This window comes from Stomoxys calcitrans, chromosome 2, assembly GCF_963082655.1.
Source record: "Stomoxys calcitrans chromosome 2, idStoCalc2.1, whole genome shotgun sequence".
Taxonomy (NCBI): domain Eukaryota; kingdom Metazoa; phylum Arthropoda; class Insecta; order Diptera; family Muscidae; genus Stomoxys; species Stomoxys calcitrans.
The window spans coordinates 36,446,517-36,472,935 of NC_081553.1; the positions used below are offsets into that span (position 1 = coordinate 36,446,517).

General features: G+C 36.2%; 1 protein-coding gene across 8 annotated transcripts in view; it reads right to left on the reverse strand.

Moving 5' to 3' along the window:
* The window catches only part of LOC106090219 (anosmin-1), a 54,734-nt gene that overhangs the window by 11,254 nt on the left and 17,061 nt on the right, over positions 1-26,419 (reverse strand). For 4 of the 8 annotated variants that reach the window (XM_013256345.2, XM_013256349.2, XM_059363561.1 and 1 more), the window contains exon 2: positions 1,084-1,927. In XM_013256345.2, the coding sequence (XP_013111799.1) occupies positions 1,084-1,793 (710 nt within the window). In that variant the 5' untranslated portion in view covers positions 1,794-1,927. The other 4 variants (XM_013256347.2, XM_059363560.1, XM_013256348.2 and 1 more) reach the window with 4 other exon arrangements.

A 26,419-nucleotide genomic window follows, 5' to 3' on the forward strand; every position in this document is an offset into this window, starting at 1 on the left:
TTTTGAGGGGTGGCGTGACCTCCTATACTTCGATCTGATTTTGTATGCCAGATTCGAAATCTACTCCCGAATACCTTTCATTTGAGCCTCATATTGAAATGAACGTCCAATATGTCTGTTTGGAGGAGTTTTTGGGTTGGGGCGGCCCGATGGGTACTTAGATTCAAATTTTAATACTATACTCGTATTCTACCAATACCTATCATTTGATACCTTTATTGCCCCCATCGGTCCACTTTTGATTTTGGGTTGTGTTTTTGGCATAAGGGGTCCGTTCCCCGTCCAAAGTCGAAAAATTATATAGCCTATGTTTCCTTCCAGACCACCCTACACAATATGCGAAAATTTCAAGGTAATCGGTTCAGCCGTTTTTGAGTCTATACGGAACAAACAAGCAAACCGACAAAGAAACACAAATTTAATTTTATATATAAGATTTATCTATGATGTTCTATATAAGCCTGCACCGGCAATTTATCCAGAACTTCGTTGCCCTCGATAGATGTCACTTTTATCCAAATGTCATTGCACTGCACTATATATTACTAACATAAAACACAGCTATTATTTGGTTTTATATTTTTTAATAACTTCGAATTATACGAAAATGCATTTAAACTAAATTGCAAATTTATCACTTAAATGAATTTGTATATTTTTGGTAAATTTAACACACAAAAATGCAATTTTGTAAATATGTAAATTTTTCGTGTAAGGATGCCATATTTTCAATAAAATTCTCTTAAAAAATTGTTGGCAACGTAACGGATTTTCATGAAAATGTGGCAACTTTTTCAGAGAGGAATGTGCTCAGGGAAGAGAACATTAAGAGTGACGCTGTCAAAGTAATATAGAATATTTCGGCGTCACTAGACTCAGCGGTTTTTTGCTTTCTCATATAAAATGAATGTGAAAAAAGCTCTATGGTTGGGTTTTTGATGCTCATTCCAGACTCTGTGATTGACTTTAGGCTCTCAGTCAGCTGTAAGTGCCAAGCTTTACATATTTCAATCAAGCATTTCAGGAATTGGCCATCAATAAATTTCATCTCCATTCAAAATATTCGATCTTCAATATACTTACAACATACTATTCAAATTTAATATTTCGGCCAATAGTTCGACCGGTTGATACTGCCATGTACTCAATTTGCGTGGCGACAACAATGATCCAATGTGATGGCGTATCTCGACATGAAAGTAATATGTTGAATTCGATTGTAGGGTTATTTCGACTTTTTGCTCGCGGGCAATGAGCGTACACTTGAGTATCTTTGGTATGGGCGGCAGGAGACTGTCGTCACGCACTCCAATGGGTTGCATGCACACGGGGCCGCATGACGAACTGCAGCATTTCTGCACTTCGGGACAATCAAAGTCATAGCTGCAGTTGTCCAAACAGGAGAGTTTCTGCAGCGGCTGAATGTTGATGTTTTGAAAGATGGCATTTTGCATGACCGGACAATAGCCACGTCTCGGCGCTTTGATCATTTCGATTTGGCATTGCTTGCGGCAGGACTCATAGTCCGTGTAGCGTGTACCAGCACCACTGCTGCTGCCGCTGCCGTTGCCGCCACTCTCTTGGCATTTTGCGTAGCATTGCAACTCTAGGATTTTATCACGCACATCTATGTTTGAGGTTTGTTGCATTTGTGAAGTACGATATCTGCCGCCGCCACCTCCTAAACCTCCACCACCATTGCGACCATGATGACGACTAAAGGCATTCGAGGGAGCATTGAGTATCCATAATGTAATGATGATAAAGATTTTTATTGTAAATGTTGTTAACATTGTTTTTATTAACTCGAAATGCTAGTTAAATGTTTTTTTGTTCTACTATTTTCACTAAGTCCCCTGCGGCCTCCTTGGAAAAGTTTTCTTTTTAATTTTTTTGTTCCTTACAAATTCATGGTGAATATTTTACTCTGAAATTGCAAAAAAGATAAAAGTGAGTTAAAATTCAAATTGCAAAATTAACGTATTGTTTTGTACCCTCGACCAACTTCGTCATTTCATTTGTAACACCTCTGGAAATGGAATTTTAAGCCGATCTTACCATACTTACAAATAATTTCAGAAAATTTTTTTGAATAGCAAAATGTCATATTTATAATGTTCTTATATTTTGCTGAGGCCAGGGCCGCCTTAAAATTATTATTCTTTAAAACATAATTTTAATGAAATTTTTTCTAAAAAAATTTATATGAAGACAAAATTTCAGTGTAACATTCTCCAATGACAAAACTTCAGGACGGGCCCTCCTCGAAATTATTTTTTTTAAGACAACATTTCTTTAAAATTTTTTCTAAAGGCAGGATTCACGTTAAGGTTATTCAAGGTTATGTCACTTGCGAATACATAAAGTGGATAGGCCCCATGAACATTATTGAGGATGTCAAATTTGCCGATTGAAAATGTCATCAAATAGGAGAAAACGTAAATAAAGAATGAATGTTAAAAGAGAACAACTTGACTCCGCAATGCCAAGTACTGCCAAAAATTAAAAAAAAAAAACAATGTATGTCGGCTTATCGTTTGGCTTAACCTTATTCAGTGAATCCTATTCTAAAGACAACATTTTAATCCAACAGAAGTTAAATGTTAATTACTTTCGAAGGAGTAACGCTAGACTCTTTAAATTTAGCCCAAATACTTTTTATTAGTGTAGGCCAGTTGGGATTGTAAATGGACAAAATCGGTTCATGTTTTGATATAGCTGCCATATAAACCGATCTTGGATCTTGACTTCTTGAGCAACTAGAGGACGCAATTCTTATCCGATTTAGCTGAAATTTTGCATTAAGTATTTTGTTATGACATCCAACAACTGCGATCAATATGGTTCAAATATGTACATAACCTGATATAGCTGCCATATGAACCGATCGAGGATCTTGACTTCCTAACCCTCGAGAGGGCGTAATTCTTATCCAATTTTGCTGAAATTTTGTACAACGGTTTCTCCCATGACCTTCAATGTACGTGTCTAATATGGTCTTAATCGATCTATAGCCTGATACAGCTGCCATATAAACCGATCTCTCGATTATGCTTTTCGAGCCCTTACAAGGCTCAATTCTTATCCGAATGGACCGAAATATTACCAAAAATCTCCAATAGTATAACAATTCTTATCCATATAGCAAGACCTATAATATGTCCATATTGGAACGTTCGTATTTGTAATATAACTGTAAATAGCAGTAATGGAAAATATTTTTGAAAAATATTCATTGCGCAAATAATTATTATTTTCTGGCTTTTTCCTGTATTATTATGTGGCGCACACATCTTGTTTACTTTTGATTTTTGGCAGACGTCAAAATTTGTCAGTGTTAGAAAAAATGGTTGATTAGCACAGCAAAATGAAATTTTGTTCTCACCAGTGTAAAAACAACGCCCTACCAAGATATATTCATTTACAGGTAGTTGCAGTTGCCCAACAACATAATATTGAGTGCACTATCTGTCAAAATCAGTGATTAGTGCAACTTTGTATGTTACTAGTTCGCTCCATTTTTCATTGTTTGTGTGTGTTAGGGTTCTTAACTATAATGCACAGACATAACCAAAACTCGTTGACAGATAGTGCACTATGCGAGAAAAAAATGTACTCAGCTGTTTACGGTACACTACCTGGTAATTATGTCATGCCCCTACGTCATTTTTACATCTCACATACTTTAAGACAAGCAAAATCGTGCTAAGTTCGGTCGGGCCGAATCTTATATACCATCTACCAAGGATCGTATTTGTCAAGTCCTTTGAATGACATTTTCAAATGGAAAAACACCAGTCATAGAAAAACACCACCTGCAAAATTTCAGGCAAATCGAATAATAATTGCGCCCTCTAGAGGCTCAAAAATCAAACTGTGAGATCGGTTTATATGACAGCTATATACGGTTGTATACCGATTTAGATAACAGTTGTTGGAAGTCATGCCAAAACGACATGTGCAAAATTTTAACCATATTGGATAAGATTGGCGCCCTCTGTTTATATGGCGGCTATATCAGTGTATTGACTGATTTAGACCATACTTGACGCAGTTGTTGGAAGTCAAAATAAAACACTTCATGCAAATTTTCGGCCAAATCGGATAAGAATTGCGCCCTATAGAAGCTCAAGAAGTCAAGACCAAAGAACGGTTTATATGGCAGCTATATCAGGTTATCAACCCATCCCAACACCAATACCAAAACAGCCCTCATGAGAGAATCTTGCTGCTATGCCTTGCAGTCCTTGAATTTGCAATTTTGTTACTCAATGGCATTTCATATTTTCGATTTATTTTTTTTTATATTATTTTTGCCTGAAAATAGATTTTTTCTAAAAAGATTTGTGAAAAAATTGCCAACCACTTGTTTTAAGCAAAACCTCCCATCGATTGTGTGCCAACTTTCGCGGCACCACCATCATCATCATCAACAGCAGCAGCAGCAGCATTTTTATCGAATATTTGAAAATCTTTATTAGCCATCAATGTCATCAAATGGATACCCATATGAACGCATGCATAACTAATGGCCTGAGAACTTTTCAAGAACTTCTTTCACTTGGCAATAATTGGCCATAAACTAGCAAAAGATCGAGTGAACAAAAAAACATACCAACGATTGACAGTTAGCAAGAAGTTGCACTTAACACTTGGGGAGGTGGGGAAATGTGTGTGTGCAAAGGTAAAAGAGAAACGAACTTGCAGCTTGAAGTCCATTTGTTTGCTAGATGTACTCATAAAACGAGAGAAGAGCGTCGAAGAAAACAAAAACAACAAATGTGTTTCTTGACATTTTTATTGCATGTCATTTAAAATAGTTGTCGATCTGAGCCTACTTCTGTGTATACAGCATCCGTCCTTCAGCCTGTCCGTCCGTTCGTTCTTCCATCTCTAAAGCTGACATCCCGCATTGGCGATGATGACAAAATGCAGTGCGCGCGCGCCTTCCTTTTTATGGATGCTGATGGTGGCGGCAAATTTTTATCAACTTTAGAAGATGATTGGCTGTTAAATGTTGGGGAAAAAGCAAATGTTTTGTGTTGTGTTTATATGTAAGTGTGTGTGTGTGTGCGTTTGGATATAAGAACCGCAACTGGTTCCTAGTTTTTTAATGTTTAGGCATTAACAAAAATGTTATGGTGAAAATATGCCAACAACAACAACAGCAGCAATAACAACAACAAAAAAGAAAAGACAAGTCACACGAATGACATATGAACAAAGTCAATTGCCGCTGCCTCTACCACCATGGATTGATCTGTGATGGCTTTGAGGCTACTTTTTAATATATAAGAGAGGAATAGAGAGGGAGAGAGCAAGAATGGATTTCTAAAATTGCTATTAAGTACATTAATGTTTGATTGGTAGGAATTTTCAATGCCATTTATCCCATTTACCAGCTTGAATATGCCACAAAAAAAAAAAAAAAATGAAAGATTTAGGCGGTGACAGCAAGTGTGGTTGAGTGTTGTCTAAAATTTTATTTATGCTATAAGAGAAAATGAAAAAAAGGTGGGTTAAATTGTAAAGATTATAGTTATTACAATGAATTTGTTAATTATATTTTATTTATAATTTTATTATATATTATTTACTAGCTTTACAGGGCCTGCTCTGCTTTCTTTACTCCCACCTATCGTCGATTTGGGCTCCATATTGTTATAGTTATGTTAAAGTGTGGTTTAGGGTTCAGTTTAATGGGTGGTTTAGGCGTACACACGAAATTGGATATCAAATTCGTTTTCTACTCTCAAATACCTTTCATTTGAGTCCCATATTACCATAATGGGTTAATTAACCTATTCTACGTATTTTGAGAAGGAAAAGCGCCACCATGATACTCCCAAATATCTTTTATTTGAATCCCATATAGCCATGGTAGACTGATTTGTTCATTCGGGGGTATTTGGGGGTGGGGCGACCTGCCATTACTAGGATATTAATATTTGATTCCATGTTTGTAATCTACTGCTGGATATTTTACATTTGAGTCCCATATTGATAGGAACGTCGAATATATCTGTTTAGAGGAGTTTTGGGGTTAGAGCGGCCCGCTGGGTACTTTGACCCAAAATTTAATACGATATTCATTTTCTAGTCACCAATACCTTTCATTTGATACCCATATTGTGCCTATCAGTTCACTTTTGGTTTTGGGTGTCTTTGTAAGTAAGGGGGATGGTCAGCCATTATCCGATATCTAAAAATTATATAGCCTACTATTCTTTCCAGACAAACTTACACAATCTGTGACAATTTTAAGAAAATCGGTTCAGCCGTTTTTGATTCTACGGAACAAACAAAAAAAACGAGTCCCATATAGTCATGATGGGTAATATGACTATTTGGGGCGTTTTTGCGGGGTGGGGTGACCCCCTATACTTCGACCTGATTTTGTATGCCAGATTCGTAATCTACTCCCGAATACCTTTCATTTGAGGCCCATATTGACATGAACGTCCAATATGTTTGTTTGGGGGAATTTTGGGTTTGGGGCGGCCCGATTGGTACTTAGATCCTAATTCGTATTCTATTTTTCAATACCTTTCATTTGATACCCATATTGTCCCGATCGGTGCACTTTTGATTTTAGGTGGTTGGGTAACGGGGGAGAGTCCGCCTCCTTCCGAAATTAACAAATTACAAAGCCTATTTCTCCTTCCTGACTATGTTCGCAATCTACTCCCGAATACCTTTCATTTGAGTCCCATATTGTCATGATCCTCCAAAAAAACCTTTTTTAGGGGGTTGGGCCGGCCCCCAGTTACTTGGACCCAATTGTTAATATGTTATTCGTACTCTTCTCCTGAATACCTTTCAGTTGAGGCCCATATTGCACAGCAGCTAGTGAAGTATCTTAGAAGGAATCGTCCACCCCGCAAGTGTCCAGAGGAAGAGTGGTCCCCTGTTTTCCCACCAGCCCCTGAATGCGTACGGAAGATCATCATGATAAGATCTGACGAATCTTGTGAGGAAGAACTCCTGGGGGAATGAGAACACGAGGCTAACGCAACAATGGTGGAAGTTCTAGTTTTTCATTTCATTCCATTTCATTCTATTTCATTCCAATTCATTCCATTTAATTCCATTTCATTTCATTCTATTCCATTTCATTCAAATCCATTTCATTTCATTCCATTTCATTCCATTTCATTTCATTTCATTCCATTTTATTTCACTCCATTTCATTTTATTTCATTCCATTTCATTTCATTTTATTTCATTTTATTTCATTTCATTCCATTTCATTCCATTTCATTCCAATTCATTCATTCAATTTCATTTCACTGCGTTTCATTTCATTTCATTCCATTTCATTTCAGTCCATTTCATTCCATTCCATTTCATTTAATTTCATTCCATTCCCTTCCATTTCATTTCATTCCATTCCATTTCATACCATTCCATTCCATTTAATTTCATTCAATTTCATTTCGTTCCATATCACTTCATTCCATTTAATTTTATTTCACTTTTATTTTATTTTCCTTTGCTGTTTTTTTAAGCTTTGCTGGAACTATCGTTACCACTGTATTTTGTTTGATTAAAAATTTAATTTATGGGTTTCACATCGATATAGGTTTTCCCCTATACTTCAGCGCTGGACACAAAAAAATTAAAAAAAATTCTTACTCCCTATTTAACTATTCATTGGAAAGAAGATTTTTTGCTGACGATGTTACCCTTTTTGAGAAGCAGCACTCACAAAAAAATGATTGACAGGCCATTTATCTTCTTACAAAGAAGCGAGCCGAACAACCTTTTATTCTAATGATTCTGCGCTAACTGGCCATTTTTAAAGTTCTGTGGCAAAATTAGTTTGGGCACAATTTTTAATTGGCACGAATACCTTTTTGTTTGGACAAAAAAGGTATTCAACCGATTGCATATCAGGTACGCCTTCTTAAATTTCATTTTTGTCTTTCGAAGTTGATTTGCCTCAAAAGTTATCGACCCTTTTCAATGCCATTCAGGCATAACTTAATGCTGCCTGGGTAAAGGTAAAGACGTTGGGTGTCTTTATGTAGCAAATTCCCTATAAAGCAAAAGCCAAAAAATAAATTAGCACAAAAAGTTAACAAAAATATTTGAGGAGGAATCGAAACAAAAAACCAAGGAGGAAGAAAAAGAAATTGATCATGTTGATCATTCATCCATCGTCTTAGATGTACAATAGATTTGAGGAGCGAACATCAAATCTACTATGTTTTTGCAAAAGCAAAAACAAACTCCTTGGCTCGATGATATAGCAAGGCCACTGTAGCGCAGAGGTTAGCATGTCCGCCTATGACGCTGAGCCCCTGGATTCGAATCTTGGCGAGACCATCAGAAAAAATTTTTAGCGGTGGTTTTCCTCTCCTAATGCTGGCAACATTTGTAAGGTACTATGCCATGTAAAACTTCTCTCCCAAGAGGTGTCGCACTGCGGCACGCCGTTCAGACTCTGCTATAAAAATGAGGCTCCTTATCATTGAGCTTAAAACTTGAATCGGACTGCACTCAATGATATGTGAAAAGTTTGCCACTGTTCCTTAATTGAAAGTTCATGGGCAAAATTTGCAATTTCGTAAAAATTTCGTCAAGAAATTTTTATAGCAAAAACTTCGTCAAGAAATTTTTATAGCAAAAATTTCGTCAAGAAATTTTTATAGTAAAAATTTCGTCAAGAAATTTTTATAGTAAAAATTTCATCAAGAAATTTTTATAGTAAAAATTTCGTCAAGAAATTTTTATAGTAAAAATTTCGTCAAGAAATTTTTATAGTAAAAATTTCGTCAAGAAATTTTTATAGTAAAAATTTCGTCAAGAAATTTTTATAGTAAAAATTTCGTCAAGAAATTTTTATAGTAAAAATTTCGTCAAGAAATTTTTATAGTAAAAATTTCGTCAAGAAATTTTTATAGTAAAAATTTCGTCAAGAAATTTTTATAGTAAAAATTTCGTCAAGAAATTTTTATAGTAAAAATTTCGTCAAGAAAGTTTTATAGTAAAAATTTCGTCAAGAAAGTTTTATAGTAAAAATTTCGTCAAGAAAGTTTTATAGTAAAAATTTCGTTTTAATTTTTCTCTTCATAACTCATGTTTTTTTTTATACCCTCCACCATAAGATGGGGGGTATACTAATTTCGTCATTCTGATTGTAACTACTCGAAATGTTTGCCTGAGACCCCATAAAGTATATATATTCTTGATCGTCGTTAAATTTTATGTCGATCTAGCCATGTCCGTCCGTCTGTCCGTCTGTCTGTCGAAAGCACGCTAACTTCCGAAGGAGTAAAGCTAGCCGCTTGAAATTTTGCACAAATACTTCTTATTAGTGTAGGTCGGTTGGTATTGTAAATGGGCCATATCGGTTCATAACCTGATATAGCTGCCATATAAACCGATTTTGGGTCTTGACTTCTTGAGCCTGTAGAGTGCGCAACTCTTATCCGATTGGAATGAAATTTTGCACGACGTGTTTTGTTATTATATCCAACATTTGTGCCAAGTATGGTTCAAATCTGTTCATAACCTGATATAGCTGCTATATAAACCGATCTGGGGTCTTGATTTCTTGAGCCTCTAGAGTGCGCAATTCTTATCCGATTGGAATGAAATTTTGCACGACGTGTTTTGTTACGATATCCAACAACTGTGCCAAGTATGGTTCAAATCGGTCCATAACCTTATATAGCTGTCATATAAACCGATCTTGGGTCTTGACTTCTTGAGCCTCTAGAGGGCGCAAATCTTATCCAATTTGAATGAATTTTGACACGTAGTATTTTGTTATGATATCCAACAACTGTGCCAAATATGGTTCAAATCGGTTCATAACCTGATATAGCTGTCATATAAACAGATCTGGGGACTTGATTTCTTGAGCTTCTAGAGGGCGCAATTTCTATCCGATTTGGCTGAAATTTCGCAAGACGTTTTTTATTGTTACTTTCAACAACTATGTCAAACAAAGTACAAGTCGGTTCATAACCTGATATAGCTGCCATATAAACCGATCTGGGATCTTGACTTCTTGAGCCTCTAGAGGTCGCAATTATTATCCGATTTGCCTGAAATTTTGTACGACGGATTCTCTCATGACCATTAACATACGTGTTTATTATGGTCTGAATCGGTCTATAGCCCGATATAGCTCCCATATAAATCGATCTCTCTATTTTACTTCTTGAGCCCCCAAAGGGCGCAAATCTTATTCGAATTGGCTGACATTTTACACAGGTCTCCAACATATAATTTAATTGTGGTCCAAACCGGATTATATCTTGATATCGCTCTAATAGCAGAGCAAATGTTTTCTTATATCCTTTTTTTTGCCTAAGAAGAGATGCCGGAAGAAGAACTCTACGAATGCTATCCATGGTGGAGGGTATATAAGATTCGGCCCGGCCGAACTTAGCACGCTTTTACTTGTTCTTCCTCTTCGAACCCATGGTCATGACTTTTATTGAAATTTAAAAAAATTATAGCGCGTGCGCACCATAGCCTTCGTGATTCTCCATGAATGCTTCTACGAAAGTCTGCATTGGCCTTTGTTTTTAACTCATCAAAAAGTAGAAGCCAAAAGCATTTTTGTTTTGTTTTTGTATTTGCCTGTATTGTAGGCTGTTGAAATGTTTTTTCGTCTTCTTTTTATCGGTAAGGTTCCTTTTTTAATTTAAACATTTTTTAAAAGCGTTTAATTGTTCTGCAGCATCTCCAATAACACGAAAACTGCAACAGCAACAACGTAAACAACACTCTCAACAAATGATCATCACTATCAGCATCAGACCCAAAAGAAAGACAACAAGCTGGTGCAGTATGAAACCTAGCCATCAACGAAAATGTGCTTCCTTTATAAAGCATTGTTGCTACATAGTCAAACACAATACACGGCCATATGCATGAGCGAAAATAAATGGCATTAGTGATAATTTATACATTGTAACACTCATTTAAGTAAATTGTTTATGGAAATAAAATAAAAAAAAATTGCTATAAAATTTGTTCTGTGAGGAAATTTTTTCTAAAAATTTTCTATAAAAAAAAAATTGGAAATGTATTGTACACAAAGAAAATGTGCCTTTGTGTATGTAAAGAAACAAAATCGAGTGATCCCTTTCGTTTCTTTGTTGTCCTCTATGGCTTTACTCCCTCCTTTCATGGATATGTCCAGTTTAAGGCCATCGGATTTAAACATTTCATGATTGGTGTTGTTTTCTCCACTCATTTTTTGAATTCTTTTTCTTCTTATGCCTTGCTGACTTGCTATCTTGCTTAATTGAAATGTTTTGTTAATTTTATTTCATTTTCTGAGCAAGCACATATAAATTTGCGACCTAGGGTGGAGGGTGGATATAATGTAAAAAATTAAAATTTGCTCATGAACATTCCATTAGGGAACAACGGGGATAATTATATTATATCAGTGAGTACTGTCCGATTCAAGTTTAATGACAATATGCACCTCTGGCGAAATTTTCGTTACCATAAGAAATGCATTGACATATCCTAAAGATGGAGTTACATACCATGCGCGCTCATTAAAAACGCATAAAAATGCAACTATGCAAACAAATTCTCCAAAAGCAAAGCGCAAAGGTTTAACAATGTTTGAGTTTGAGACCTAAAAACCCGACTTCACGTATGGCAACACAAAATGACACTCGAGTTCAATCGTCAAAGTTAAAATTTTGAGCGTCGCTTTTGTGGGATTTGTTTGCGGAGTTGCATTTATAATGCGTGCGCATAGCATGTAACTCCAACTTAAGCGTTACCGATACAGAAAATTTCGCTTGCATACTCCACTTTAATCTCAATGCTAACGGGGCCTCTTTTTTATTCCCGAGTTCGAACGGCGTTGCGCTAGGCGACACCACTTAGTAAAGTAGTTTTACACGATGGATTACCTCATAAATGTCGCTAGCATTAGTAAGGAGACTATAAGGTGTAAGGAGATCTATCCAGAATTCGAATCCAGAACCAGAATACTGATACCGAAAATTTCGCTTGCGTACTCCACTTTAAGCTCAATGCTGAGGCGGCCTCTTTTTTATTGCCGAGTTCGATAGGCGTTGTGCAAGGCGACACCACTTAGTAAAGTAGTTTTCCACGGTGGATTACCTCATAAATGTCGCTAGCATTAGCAAGGAGGTTGAAGATCTATTCTCAACCTCAACGCCACGATGGATGAAATGTAAGACAGAAGCAGACAAAACCATTAAAATGTTCTTACTTGGTTCGTTCAACAATTTATCGCATGGAAAACAGCTGATATCGATGGAATGGTGTTACATTATTATGTGGTTTCGTCGGTAAACCACATAATGTTTAAAGACTATCTTTTTTGTTAGAAGTGACTTCGACTTTCGCCCGTACAACTATGAAGAAAAAATGCGAACACATTCCGTAGAAGTGGTTCTGAGTTTTATCAGCAAAATACTAGCGACATGTCGCTGCGTCAGTATAAATTTCGCTTCACTAATATGCAAATTTAATTAAATGTTTACGAAATTGGCTACAACCGACTCTGGTTGGTTGCTGTTGTCTTTGTTGTGTGTTATTGTTTGACTTTTGTTCGTGTTCTGGCGAAGAATAAAATCCGTCCGATTTCGCTAAAATCTCATAGACATTTTCGCTGCGAATGAAGTCAGTATTATACTTCAGAAGTTAAACAACCTAGAGTGAACTTAATGGTGTGATCCATGCATATGTTGCGTAACAATAAAATATCGTTCCGCCCTACTACACATTTCGATGGGCTGTTTTATTAGGGTTGCCGAAATCAAACTTTGTGGTGGTGGCGCAACACACCAACCAACACCATACTTACTTGGACTTCCTATTGCTTTACTTTGATGTTCTTGGTTTTCTTGTATCGCCACATGATGTTATGCATCCTCTTCAATGATCACATTGATAATTGTTTCTGCCTTTTTCAAAGTGGACCACATTTCAATTTATAACAGGAAGGGACTAAATCAAGTAAAAAGTTATTTCAACAAAGAAAGTTTTTAGGCACAAGTATAGGTTTAATATGATTGGTATGCTTACTCGGATACCAGTTTGGCCCATTTTGATACCCTAGCGAGAAAAGAAGTGTAGGTGTAAAAGTAAGAAGTAAAAGCGTTCTGTCAAACCACCAAACATTAAAGCTTCTAGGAATCGTACAAGGAGATACCGGTTTACATGGGACCATATCAGGTTATAGACTGATTTGGACCATATTTGGCATGCTTGTTGAAAGTCGTAACAGATCACCGCATGCAAAATTTCAAAAAATTGCGGCTTGTAAGGGCTCAAGAAGTCAAACCGAGAGATCGATTTATATGGGAGCTAAATCAGGTTATAGACCAATTTCGACCGTACTTGGCACAGTTATTGAAAGTCACAATAAAACACAACATGCAAAATTTTAGCCAAATCGGACAAAAATTGCGGCTTGTAAGGGGTCAATTAGTCAAATCGGGAGATCGATTTATATGGGAGCTTATCAGCTTACAGATAGATTCGAACCGTACTTGGCACGGTTGTTCAAAGTCGTAATATAACACTACTTGCAAATTTCAGCCAAATTGGAAAAAAATTGCGGCTTCCAGAGGCTCAAGAAGTCAAATCGGGAGATCGGTTAATATGGGAGCTATATCCAAATCTGAACTGATAAGGCTCATGTGCAATCCCCAAGGACCCCCATCAATATTAAGTATCTGTGCAAAATTTCTAACGGCTGGTTTTACGCGTTCGATCGATATCGGGATCTCGACAGACGGACGGACATTGCTAGATCGACTCAGAACGATCAAGATGAACGATTATGGGGTCTAAGACGAATAATTCGAAGTGTTACAAACGGAATGACTAGATTAGTATAACCCCATCCTATGGCGGTGAGTATAAAAATGTGTGAGTCCATAGATAAGACCTGGGGGGGAGATGAAGAGAATTAGCGCATATTCCTATTATCTTTGCTCCTCCTCGTCATCCTCTATATGACCTATCGCATAGGGCCTGGTTGTAATTCCTATCGTATTGCTCAGTGAGCTGACAGTCCAATATCCATGTATAGATTTATACCTCATTATCGAGTCCCCAAACTGGCCATCTCTTCTACTTTGCTAAGTAGCTCGACAACTGGCACGTATGCAAGAAGAGCGACTTATTCGCTAGTCAAGTACGATACCTTCCCGGCATATGCGCTTCTCAATTGGTACGTATGCAAGAAGAAAGACTTATTCGCTAGCAGAGTACAAGCCCTTTCCAGCATATTCGTCCCACGTGACGCTCTATGGCCTATTGTGTCGTATAAATGTTTGGACTTATTCGCTAGACGAGTACGATACCTTCCCGGTATCGGAGGCTATAAAGCTATAGCCTCCACAAGTTTGGGGAGCTTGAAGTGGTTATCTTTGAAACCCTATAGAGAAAATCTGAAAGCCTATGTTCTGCTCTACAAATAATTGTAAACTTTTGTAGATTTCATTCATTAGTTCCAATGTTGCCAACTTATTTTAATTTTTTTACCACTGTGTGTGTTTGTGTTTCTGCATACTAACGATATAAGTTATCGTTAGTATGCACTATCGTTAGATTCATTTACATTCCTTAAACTATTTGAGATTCTGTTGCAGTTGCCTCGGCCATAGCTTTTACTGTTTTCTTTGGAACTCAATTAATTTGCCTAATGTGCGTCCATAAAATGTGCAACAAGATGATGAATGGTGTTGATGTTGCTGTTGCTCTTCCGCCAAGATCAGCGAATAAGTTGCCATCGTTGGTGATGCTCTTGCCACCACCACTTCATTGGCATTTTAGCCTAGATAAAATAATTGATATGTAGTCCAAATAGATGCCAGATGTGCATGTGAATTCACCAACTAAATTTTTTACTATTTTCATTCATTAATTAAAATGCTATCGAAGGCCAAACATGTGCAACCAACTAATTATCTATCCATGTACATGTACATGTATGGGTGCATGGGTGCGTTCAGTATGTGTGTGGCATAATTTGTTAATTCTCGGAATAAGCATCATTCGATCGAATTGGAAATATAGTTTTGTTTGACTTTGCATACAATTTTTGTAAAATTTTGAATTTCAAAACGTATATGCACTTGATGTAGTATTTGTAAAGTATTCCTTAAAATGCGAAATTTTTGTTTCAAAATTTTCATCTCAAGTTTAACAGTCATTCATTGCATTTGCTTTGCGATCAAATCAGTTGACAGAATTGTTATATGTCTAAGTGTGGGTGTGCAGTTGTGCGTCTCCTTTTGTGTGAGTGTTCTGGGTATTAAGAAGTGTGAATGCGTAAACATCACAGAGAACATGTACGAGCAGTCAGTCTTGCACAACGAGGAGGTGGTACAACCGACCATGTAAAAGGGAATGATGATAATGATACACATTTAGCTGTTCGTCCCATATGTTGTGATCGGCTTTTTGGTGACCGCCAACACTACTCATTCCGTGGCACCATGTATCATTTAGCTGAGCTTCCTTGCTTGGTTGTGCCTGCAGTTTCAAAGGAAAAAAAAATGATTTTAACACATTTATTGGCAATGTCCATGCGATTGCCGTTTTCATTATTATTATTGAAGCTGTTGTTGCCTACGTTGCTATTGGCATTGTAGTTTTTGCTGTAATAGCTGCTGCTCCTTCTGCTACTGCTGGCTGCAGCAGCGGCAACATTAATCTGTCTTATTACACACGTAAAAAATGCATGCGAATCGATTAACACTTCAGCACGAATATAAAGAGAAAAAAAACAAACAAAACAACAACACAGTGGCTGACACAATGACAAAGAATGTGGATTCGTTGGTTTTGGTTCTTGTAAAGGAAAAAAAGAAATCACGCAGTAAGAACAACGGCAACAGTTTTGTGACATATTCACACAGAGTTGCCAGAGTAAAAAAAAATCAATGGGAGGGAGGTTTGGAGAAGAAATTATGAAATGTAAAGGTAGAAAGACAAAGTTTAATGGATAAAATAGGTACAGCTTTGTCGTCTGCTAACGTAATTCAAAACAAAAAAAAAATTTTTATGTATGGGAAGTTTTGCCAATTGATGCTGATCATAGTGTTTTGGTAGTATGGCAATAGGAAAAAAGTAAACAATTAAGAAAATCAAAACAAGGGAAGAATTTCCATTTGATCTCAACAAGTTTGGGCTAAAGTCATGGCGAAACAATTATAGGTGGTCTCATTTATACAACAACCACAAATCATATGGTGCAATCCGCCATTTTGCCATCAAGTTGATCGACAGTTTGTCAACACACACAAAGAAGGTTGTGTGCTTGTGTGCGTACATGATCAGATAATATGAGAGAAAGAAGAAGACAACAAAGAGAATACAAACAAAAATCTGACATCTTAATACCCTCAAACCTGACCGGCTGTTAACAGCTGTTCGCGTGAGATCACCTTGCTAAATCCGCCTTGGGCTAAAATATAGTTTGCGGGGAAAACCGCAAAAAATAATTTTTTGCATACCCCTTAAAGTGACCCCAGGAACACGAATAAAAACGGGTCTCCCCCTCATCAAGCAAAATGACGCCGAATATAGGCAAAACTCTAATTAAAAAGAATCATAATATGAAGAAAAGTTCTGAAAGAGACCGCACCGTTTTTCGTAAACAAGGGAAATAACGCCGAATATTGGCATTATATTACTAAAATGAAAGGAATTTTTTTGCAGAACACAAATATGACAACAAAAGGCAAATAAAGTCCGCAAAGGTAAAAACGCAATTTAAAAACAAAAAAAAAAAAAACGCATGTGTTATTTTCAAAAAAAAATCTCATATATTTCCGCTGAGGGAGCTCAGCATGACGAAGGTGGTCGGCTATGTACTTGGATGCATTCTGTATGCTTTAGATGTAGGTTTTATGTTTAGGTTAGGTTTTATGTAACCGAGGCCAATTCGGTCTTTCAGGCAGAGGTAGCCGTAAGTTAAATCCTGGGAAGGGATTTGAGTTAAAAGCGCGCTGCGGACGGACTATTCAGAATCTTTAAATAAACTACAGGCTCATGACAAGACGAAACAATAAACCGAAAAAATTAAATTTCATTAAAACCTCGAATAGCGCAAACTAGATTTGGGTAAACCTGCTTTTTCTCATTTTTACACCCACGGCAATAGCATGGATGGTACCACCTCGAAATGTTGATCTGCGTCTTTAAATTCTACCTCATTGTCTTGAAATTTTACGTAGTTATTACTTAATGACGTTGGTCCTTGAGGTATACAAATGGGCTATATCAGTTCAGATTTGGATATAGCTCCCCTATTAAGTGTTCTTTCGATTTGATAATTTGAGTCCCTGGAAGCTGCAATTGTTGTTCAATTTGGCTGAAATTTTGCATTAAATTATGGCTGTTCTCTTATGACTTTCAACATTTGTGGCAAGTATGCTCCTAATCAATTTATAACCTCTTGTAAACCATTCTACCGATAAGCATTGTAAGGCTCCAAGAAGCTTCAAATTTTGCTTGATTTGGCAAATTTGGTATGTTAAATGATATGTGTCCTTAAATCGAGTTCATTGTGTAAATGTTTTGCAGAGTCCATGTAGGTGGGTTCCCCAGATTCGGCTTGACCGAACTTAACACATTTTTACTTGTTGTGGTTACAGTCTTCAAAAGATAAGATATGCCTAAAGTGGTCAACGCTGATACAGTTTATCTCACCCTCTTTATGAGATACGGTTGAACAAACTTCCATCTTCTAGAATGTCTAGAATTTCAACTTTAAGGTCAGAAGAGATCTTAAGTCTCCAATATGACATATGGTTTTTTCTGACTTCAACTTTTCACACGAGCAACTGTCAAAACGCACTATAGAAGATAATACGAACACATTCCGTACAAGTGGTACCGAGTTCTACGAGCAAAATAGTAGCGACATGTCGCTGCATCAGGATAAATGTATCACAATTTTAATTCCTGCTTCCTGTTGTCTTTGTTGTGTGTTGTTGCTTGACTTTTGTTTGTGTTCTGACAAAGAAAAGAGTCCGCCAGATTTCGCAATAATTTTATAGGCATTTTTGCTGTGAATGAAATCAGTACTAATCTTAATTTAAAATTTTCTCTATTAAAATATTTTATGTTATCCTTGCATATGGCAACACTGTGTGGTGGTAGCAATGAATGTCTCATTCTGGTGCTTGGTGCGAGAGTCATGACGAAGATGACAATGACGTTGAACACGACAACGATGTTTTTGTTTTGTGCCGATATAAATGCGTGTGTTTGTGTGCGCGTGAGTGTACTTTCAAGCATGGAGATGCTTGATGAAATAAATGACGATGAGAGATGATACGCCGCTACTCATTGCCATGCCATGTGGTAGTTGTTGTTGTTGTTATCGCTGTTAATGCTGATGTTAATGTTGCCGGCTGCTGCATTGTTGTGGTCGCGAATGTGTGCGGCGAAAAAAAAGAGCGACCAAACCAAAGAGCCATGTATCGAGGTGAGATGAGATGAAATGATGCAAAGCGAAGATACAATGAATGTGCAGAAGTAGTCGCAGCATCAGCATCGGTGCCAGTGGTGAACGCCACAAGCTATAAAATTGCGTGCACGCGTCTTTTAATGCGGGTCACGATCACGACCACGAACCAAATATTGTGAATATTTTTTTTTCTTCTTCGTCTTTTTCACAATTTCTTGGTTATCGTTTGTTGTTGTTGTTATTGTTGCATTATTTTTACAACAATGCATAGCACATGTCTCAATGCAGGTTCGTATGTACGCATGTATGTATGTGAGTATATGCAACCCATGTGCAGAGCGCGTAATCGTTGTCACCATATGTGCTTGCGAGTGTTTGCCGTTTTGGTTTTCTTTTTATATGAATGATGATGGCAATCATTATGATGTTAATGAAGATTGCTCGAATTTTTTGGGCGTAAATAATTGTCACAGTTTTATTTCTAGTACTAGCCGCCCAAAGAATATGACTAACAGTAGTGGTAGATATGTGGGGATGTTAGGCCGGAAGCGTTATAAAAGGCATTATTAATACATATTTAAAAGGGATTAAGCATTGTTGAAGTTTTGTTTTTTGGTAAATTCAGTTTATTTTCAAAAAAATGCTTCAAAATTTTAGTTGGGATTTTCTGAATTGTAAAGCAAGAATTTATTGGGATTATAGGATCATAAATTCTTGATTATGGTTTTATTTCTTGTTTTGTCCCAACAAGGTCATATGTCGTTTGAGTGATAGCTGTATAGTATTTTTAATAATAATCATACGCTTAGGTGAGCTAGACAGTGTAATATAATATAAATTTAAATACACAAATAAGAATAAAAAATTAAATAAGTAAAAACGTTCTAAGTTCGGCCGAGCCGAATCTTATATACCCTTTACCATGGATAGCATTTTATATGCTCTTTGCATCATTTATCTCAATGGGTACAAAGGCAATACACAGATAAGAATTATTTCCCGTAGGTGTTCTTGAAGGCAAATCGGCAAATAGGTTATATGGTTATATACCAGGTTATGGGTCGTACTTGGTTTGGATGTTGATCAGCGCAGCAGGAAGTCAAATCGAGAGAGAGAGGATTATATGAAAGCTATATAAGGTTGTAGATCGCTTCTGACCATACATTGAACGAATGTTGGAGGTCATAATAGAAGTCATCGTGCAATATTGGAGCTAAATCCTATAAGAATTGCTCCATTTAGTGGCTAAAGAAGTCATCGAGGGACCTAACATAACTCATAATGCCAAACTTCAGCAAAATTGGGTTATACTTGCGCCTTCAATAGACCCAAGATTTAAGCCGAGGGATCGGTCTAATGGCATTTAAAATTAAAATTTTACCCCAATCGGATAAGAATTGCGCCCTATAGAGAGTCAAAAATAAAATCGGAAGATCGGTTTATATGGGAGCTATAACAGATTATGAACCAATTTGGGCCAAACTTACCACAGTTGCTGGAATTCAAAACACACCACTTTACGAAAAATTTCAGCCAAATCGGCTTGTAATTGCACCCTTGCGATTCAGACCATAATTAGCATAGTTGTTGGAAGAAGCAACAGAACACTTCATGCAAAAATTCAGCTAAATCGGATGATAAATGCACACTCTAGCCGCTCAAGAAATCACGATCAAAGATCGGATTATATGGGAGCTATATAAGGTTATGAACCGATTTGAACCATACTTGGTACATTAAAGTTCAAACAAAACACTTTGAGCAAAAATTCAGCCAAATCGGTTAAGAATTGAGCCCTCTAGAGGTTCAAGAAGTCAAGATCCAGGATCGGTTTATATGGCAACTATATCAAAACATGGACCCATATAGCCAATTTACAATCCCAATCCCGACCTACTCTAATAAAAAGTATCCGTGTAAATTTTCAAGAGCCTAGTTTTATTCCTTCGAAAGTTTAGACTTAAAATGGCAAGACGATCAAAAATATTTATACTTTATTGGGTCTCAAGAAAATATTTCGATGTGTTACAAACGAAATGACGAAATTAATATACCCTGACCTTATGGTGTAGGGTAAAAAACTGGACTGATTATGAAAGAAGAGATAAGAGAAGATGCTCATATCGGCGTTTTGAAAGTTTATGTCGGAAGATGATCTTACAAGAGGGAGATATTCTCCCTTCTAGATATTTTTGGAAATATTCCGCTTACGATTACTCGTACTCCTTAAATTTTAGGTATATAATTCGTCCCTTGGGTAATTTTATACTAACAAAACTGCGAGAAAAAGGCGTTATTTTTGGCCGGGCCGAACTTTGGACACCCACCACCCCGGGTACATATGTAAACCACCTTTTGTCATAATCCGGTGAAAATTGCATAATTTATGCCCCCATAGCAGCTTTATCTAAATATGGTCCGATTTGGACCAAATTCGACACGGATATTGAGAGGTCTAATAAGTATAAGTCACTGTTCAATTTTGTAAAACAAAATATTGGTCTGTTTGGTAGCCATATCCAAATATAGACCGATCTGAACCATATACGACATGGATGTGTAAAAGCCTAACATAAGTCGCCGTGTCAAATTTGAGCGAAATCGGATTGTAAATGTGCCTTTTATGGGCCCAAGACTTTAAATCGAGAGATCGGTCTATATGGCAGCTATATCCAAATCTGGACAGATCGGGGTCAAATTGAAGATGGCTGTCGAAGGGCCTAACACAACTCCCTGTCCCAAATTTTGGCGAAATCGGACAATAAAAGCGCCTTTTATGGGCCTAAGACCTTAAATCGAAAGATCGGTCTATATGGCAGCTATATCCAAATCTGGACCGATTTGGGCCAAATTGCAGAAAGTTGTCGAGGAGCCTAACTTAACTCATTGTTCCAAATTTCCACCAAATCAGATAATAAATGCGCCTTTTACGGCCCCGAGACCTTAAATCGAATGATCGGTCTATATGACAGCTATATCCAAATCTGGATCGATCTGGACCAAATTGAAGAAGGATGTCGAAGCGCCTAACACAACTCACTGTTCCAAATTTCGGCGAAATCGCACAATAAAAGCGCCTTTTATGGGCCCAAGACCTTAAATCGAGAAATCGGTCTATATGGCAGCTATATCCAAACCTGGACCGATCTGGGCCAAATTGCAGAAAGTTGTCGAGGAGCTTAACTCAACTCATTATTCCAAATTTCGGCGACACCGCGCAATAAATGCACCTCTTATGGGTCCAAAACCTTAAATCGAGAGATCGGTCTATATGGCAGCTATATCCAAATCTGGACCGATCTGTGCCATATTCCAGGTAGATGTCGAGAGGCCTAACTTTCATCACTGTCCCAAATTTCGGCGACATTGGACAATAAATGCTCCTCTTATGGGCCCAAAACTTTAAATCGAGAGATCGGTCTATACGGCAGCTATATCCTAATCTGGACCGATCGCGGCGAAATTGAAGAAGGATGGCGAAGGGCCTAACATTACTCATGGTCTCAAATTTCGGCAAAATCGGATAATAAATGTGCCTTCTATGGGCCTAAGACTCTAAATCGGCCGATCGGTCTATATGGGGGCTATATCAAGATATAGTCTGATATAGTCCATCTTCGAACTTAACCTGCTTATGGACAAAAAAAGAATCTGTGCAAAGTTTCAGCTCAATATCTCTGTTTTTCAAGACTGATTTCAACAGACAGGCGGACACACGGACTGACATGGCTACATCGTCTTAGATTTTTACACTGATTAAGAATATATATACTTTATAGGGTCGGAAATGGATATTTCGATGTGTTGCAAACGGAATGACAAAATGAATATACCTCCATACTTCGATAGTGGGTATAAAAATAGTTTAAAATACTTTCATCCTAATGGCTGCTACTATGTTCGTTTTTCACCGTTGAAAACTCATTTATTCGCGATTACTTTTTAGAAACACTATACAAATAAGAATGATAAAATAAAAGTTTTATTAAAATTTTACCATAAGTAATGAGGGAATGTCCTACAGGATGAAATCAGCAAATTGTTGTGATTTAAAATCTATTATCTAAAAAAGTTATCCTCGAAAAATATCGCGAAAAGCGAATGTAGTACCAGCCTTAATTTACAAAACTTAATGTAGACTTGAAATAGGTTTATTTGACATATTTCCCTTGTAGAACAATCAAATAAATCTGTTTTAAGGCATCATAAAGTTTTGTGAATAAGGCCGTTTGAAAATGGATTTGTGGCTGATCAAAATATTCTACAAAAATGTTCGCCATTAAATTCCTCCCAAGACGCAAAACTTAACCTAAATACCAGTAATCAGTGAAAATGTCAAGTTCATTTCACTAAGTCACTGGCAAATTCGACCATAATATTTTATTTTAGGAGGACAGAACTGAAGACAACAATGTTGTCAAATTTTACATAACAACAAAAATCTGTATATATGATATATATCATGTAAATATCAATACAAAAATTTTGGCAAAAATATTGGTTTTGACAACAAATTTGCTCACTGATAACCATAGTGCGTATGAGCGATATTTACAATTATCATGGGTACAACATTACTCATACGCTATATGGGCTGGTACAGCCAATAAACCGGTTCATAGCAACAATGTAAAATGCCATGCATTAGCAATGGGACAGAATTGACATCGGATAGGATAAGTGGCACATTTACATCAATATGAAGAAGAGCTAGAGGAAATGGGTGGCCGCCAAGAGATAAGTGATGCTTCTTGGTGACTATGCCAGGCCTCACGGTCCCAATGTGTTCAAAGCCGACCTTCAAAAGCTCAAATGGGAATTTAATCAGCATCCTCCATACTCTTCAGAGCTCTATCTAACAGATTATCATATTCTCTCGCTATCTTTTATACATTTCGATCGCTCCTTTATACTAAATTATTGTCGTATGCTTTGACCAGTTCAGGCTAGACAATTTTTAGCGAAAGAGAATAAAACCGTGTTAGGAGATCATAGGCAGATACAAATATTTATATCTTAATGTCTTATTTTTATTATTTACTATTATATTTGTCATCTCAAAAATAATAACCAGAGTTTTAATTTAATATAATTTGCCAATATTTTGATTGTTCCAAATTTATTAATACTTCCTTCAATTTTTTTATGGCCGTAATCACAAAACTTAATGAAGCCTTAACATAGGTTGAGATGCTCTCTAAAGGAAATGTGTCAAATAAACCTATTTCAAATTTTCTATGTCTATAGTCGGCGTTGACAAATTTTTTCACAGCTTGTGACTCTGTAATTGCATTCTTTCTTCTGTCAGTTATCAGCTGTTACTTTTAGCTTGCTTTAGAAAAAAAGTGTAAAAAAAGTATATTTGATTAAAGTTCATTCTAAGCTTTATTAAAAATGCATTTACTTTCTTTTAAAAAATCCGCAATTACTTTTTGGGCAACCCATAAGTTTTGTGAATCCAAATCCAAATTTTGTCCATGAATATTCCGCTAAGGAACAGGGGCAAACTTCTCACATATCAATGAGTGCAGTCCGGTTCAAATTTAAACTCAATGATAAAGGGCCTCCTTTTTATAGCAGAGTCCGAAACGGCGTGCCGCAGTGCGACACCTTTTACATGGCATAGTACCTCACAAATGCTGCCAGCTTTAGGGAGGGGAAAACCACCGCTGAAAATATTTTTCTGATGGTCTTGCCAGGATTCGAACCCAGGCGTTCAGCGTCATAGGTGGACATGTTAACCTCTGCGCTACGGTGGCTAAGATGTGAATACCGGTCTCTTTCTGCGTAAAATTGGCGGAAACTTTAAGCCCATACATAATTTTATAAAAGTGAAGGCATATCCAAAGGAGAAAGATGACTTATAACAGCTTGCATGTTAATATTGTCTCAGAGATCCTGTGATCCTTAATCATAGAAAATAAGAGTTAAGTATAAAATTCTATATTTTATAAAGACATAAGTCTCTTTCAGTTATGCAAATTTTAAGTATAATTAAAATAAAATTGAAAAGTCCTTAAATATATAGGGAATTACAAATGTCAATTAGGTCTGTCTACTCGTATCTGTTACGAGTGCTGAAAATGTTGTTTCTTAACACAAGATTTTATCTCAATACTGTTCAATTTTCTAATAACATCATATTATTTATTTTTTCACCAAAATCCTTTGTCTTATTTTTGTTTTTATTTTTTTTTTTTAGTTTTTTCTTTCCACTTTTATTGAATTGTCACTCGGTGAGCTGCTATGTAATTTGATCTGCATTCAAGCACTTAAAGGATTTTCACACTTTGTACAAATTTGTTACCAGAACAAGTAAACCAAACCAAACCAACCGACCACTACCGTCGCTCTCGTGTTGTTTACTTGGTTTTATCAAAACGCGCGATATCGGAAGAATGTTTTAGACCACAACACTGGGTATCATTTGCCGGTCTCTCGCGGTTAGCCATACAGATGTGTCGACGACTATAACATTGCGGATAGTTTTCAGATACTCTCAGATATAGTTGTCACATAAACGTCAAATGCTTAGGTTGTAATAAGTTTCTCGTTTGTGTTGTCTTCGTGTTACATGCAGGGACAAATTCTCGCACGTAGTAAAAAAAAATACACGCGTACTCACACACAGCTATAACACTTTCATTGTAAAAGGCATATGTTGTTGGTTTTTGTTTTTGTTTTTTTGGTATGGCTTGTTTTGTTGTGAGTCCATCATAATTTTAACAGACAGGAGACAAAGATATAGTGTTGCCACATAGGTTTATTTTCTACAAGGGAGAAATGAAAAATAAAATAATGCAAAATAAACTAAACTAAAATAATGAAAAATAAACTAAACTAAAATAAAATGAAATAAAATAAAACAAAATAAAATAAAATGTAATTAAATAAAATAAAAAAATAAAATAAAATAAAATAAAATAAAATAAAATAAAATAATGTAAAATAAAATAAAATAAAATAAAATAAAATAAAATAAAATAAAATAATATAAAATAAAATAAAATAATATAAAATAAAATAAAATAAAATAAAATAAAACAAAATAAAATAAAATAAAATAAAATAAAATAAAATAAAATAAAATAAAATAAAATAAAATAAAATAAAATAAAATAAAATAAAATAAAATAAAATAAAATAAAATAAAATAAAATAAAATAAAATAAAATAAAATAAAATAAAATAATGTAAAATAAAATAAAATAATGTAAAATAAAATAAAATAATGTAAAATGAAATAAAATAAATTAAAATAAAATAAAAAAAATAAACTAAAATAAAATAAAATTAAAAAAAATAAAATAAAATAAAATAAAATAAAATAAAATAAAATAAAATAAGTGGTGTCCATCGTTATCAATGGAAGGAATAAAAGTTACCGAGCTCGTCGACAGGTGGAAAGCTCCGTTTTATGCGGAGTAGCTGTATATGCGACAGTCAGCGATTTTCGAGAGGAGAGTCTCAGTGAGGAATCATGGTGGTACTGGCTCTTAATTAAATATTGAATGCCAATAATACTCGAGATGACAAGGCGAGTTAATGGCACCTTCAAATAACGTATGGCCAACATTAGTGCGTGTTCCCAGGTTAGGATGGCAGGAGGCGGATGATAACAACCGCGGTTTGCAGGGACTCTAAAAGGAAAACCTTTTTATGTGGGAGCTATTTGCAAATCTGAACCGATTTGGCCCATTTGCATTCCCATGAGGCTACCGTAGCGCAGAGGTTAGCATGTCCGCCTATGACGCTGAACGCGTGGAAAAGAGGTGTCGCACTGCGGCACGCCGTTCGGACTCGGCTATAAAAAGGAGGCCCTTATCATTGAGCTTAAACTTAAATCGGACTGCACTCATTGATATGTGAGAAGTTTGCTCCTGTTCCTTAGTGAAATGTTCATGAGCAAAATTTGCATTTTTATTTGCATTCCCCAACGACCTACATCAACACAAGTATCTGTTCGAAATGTCAAGC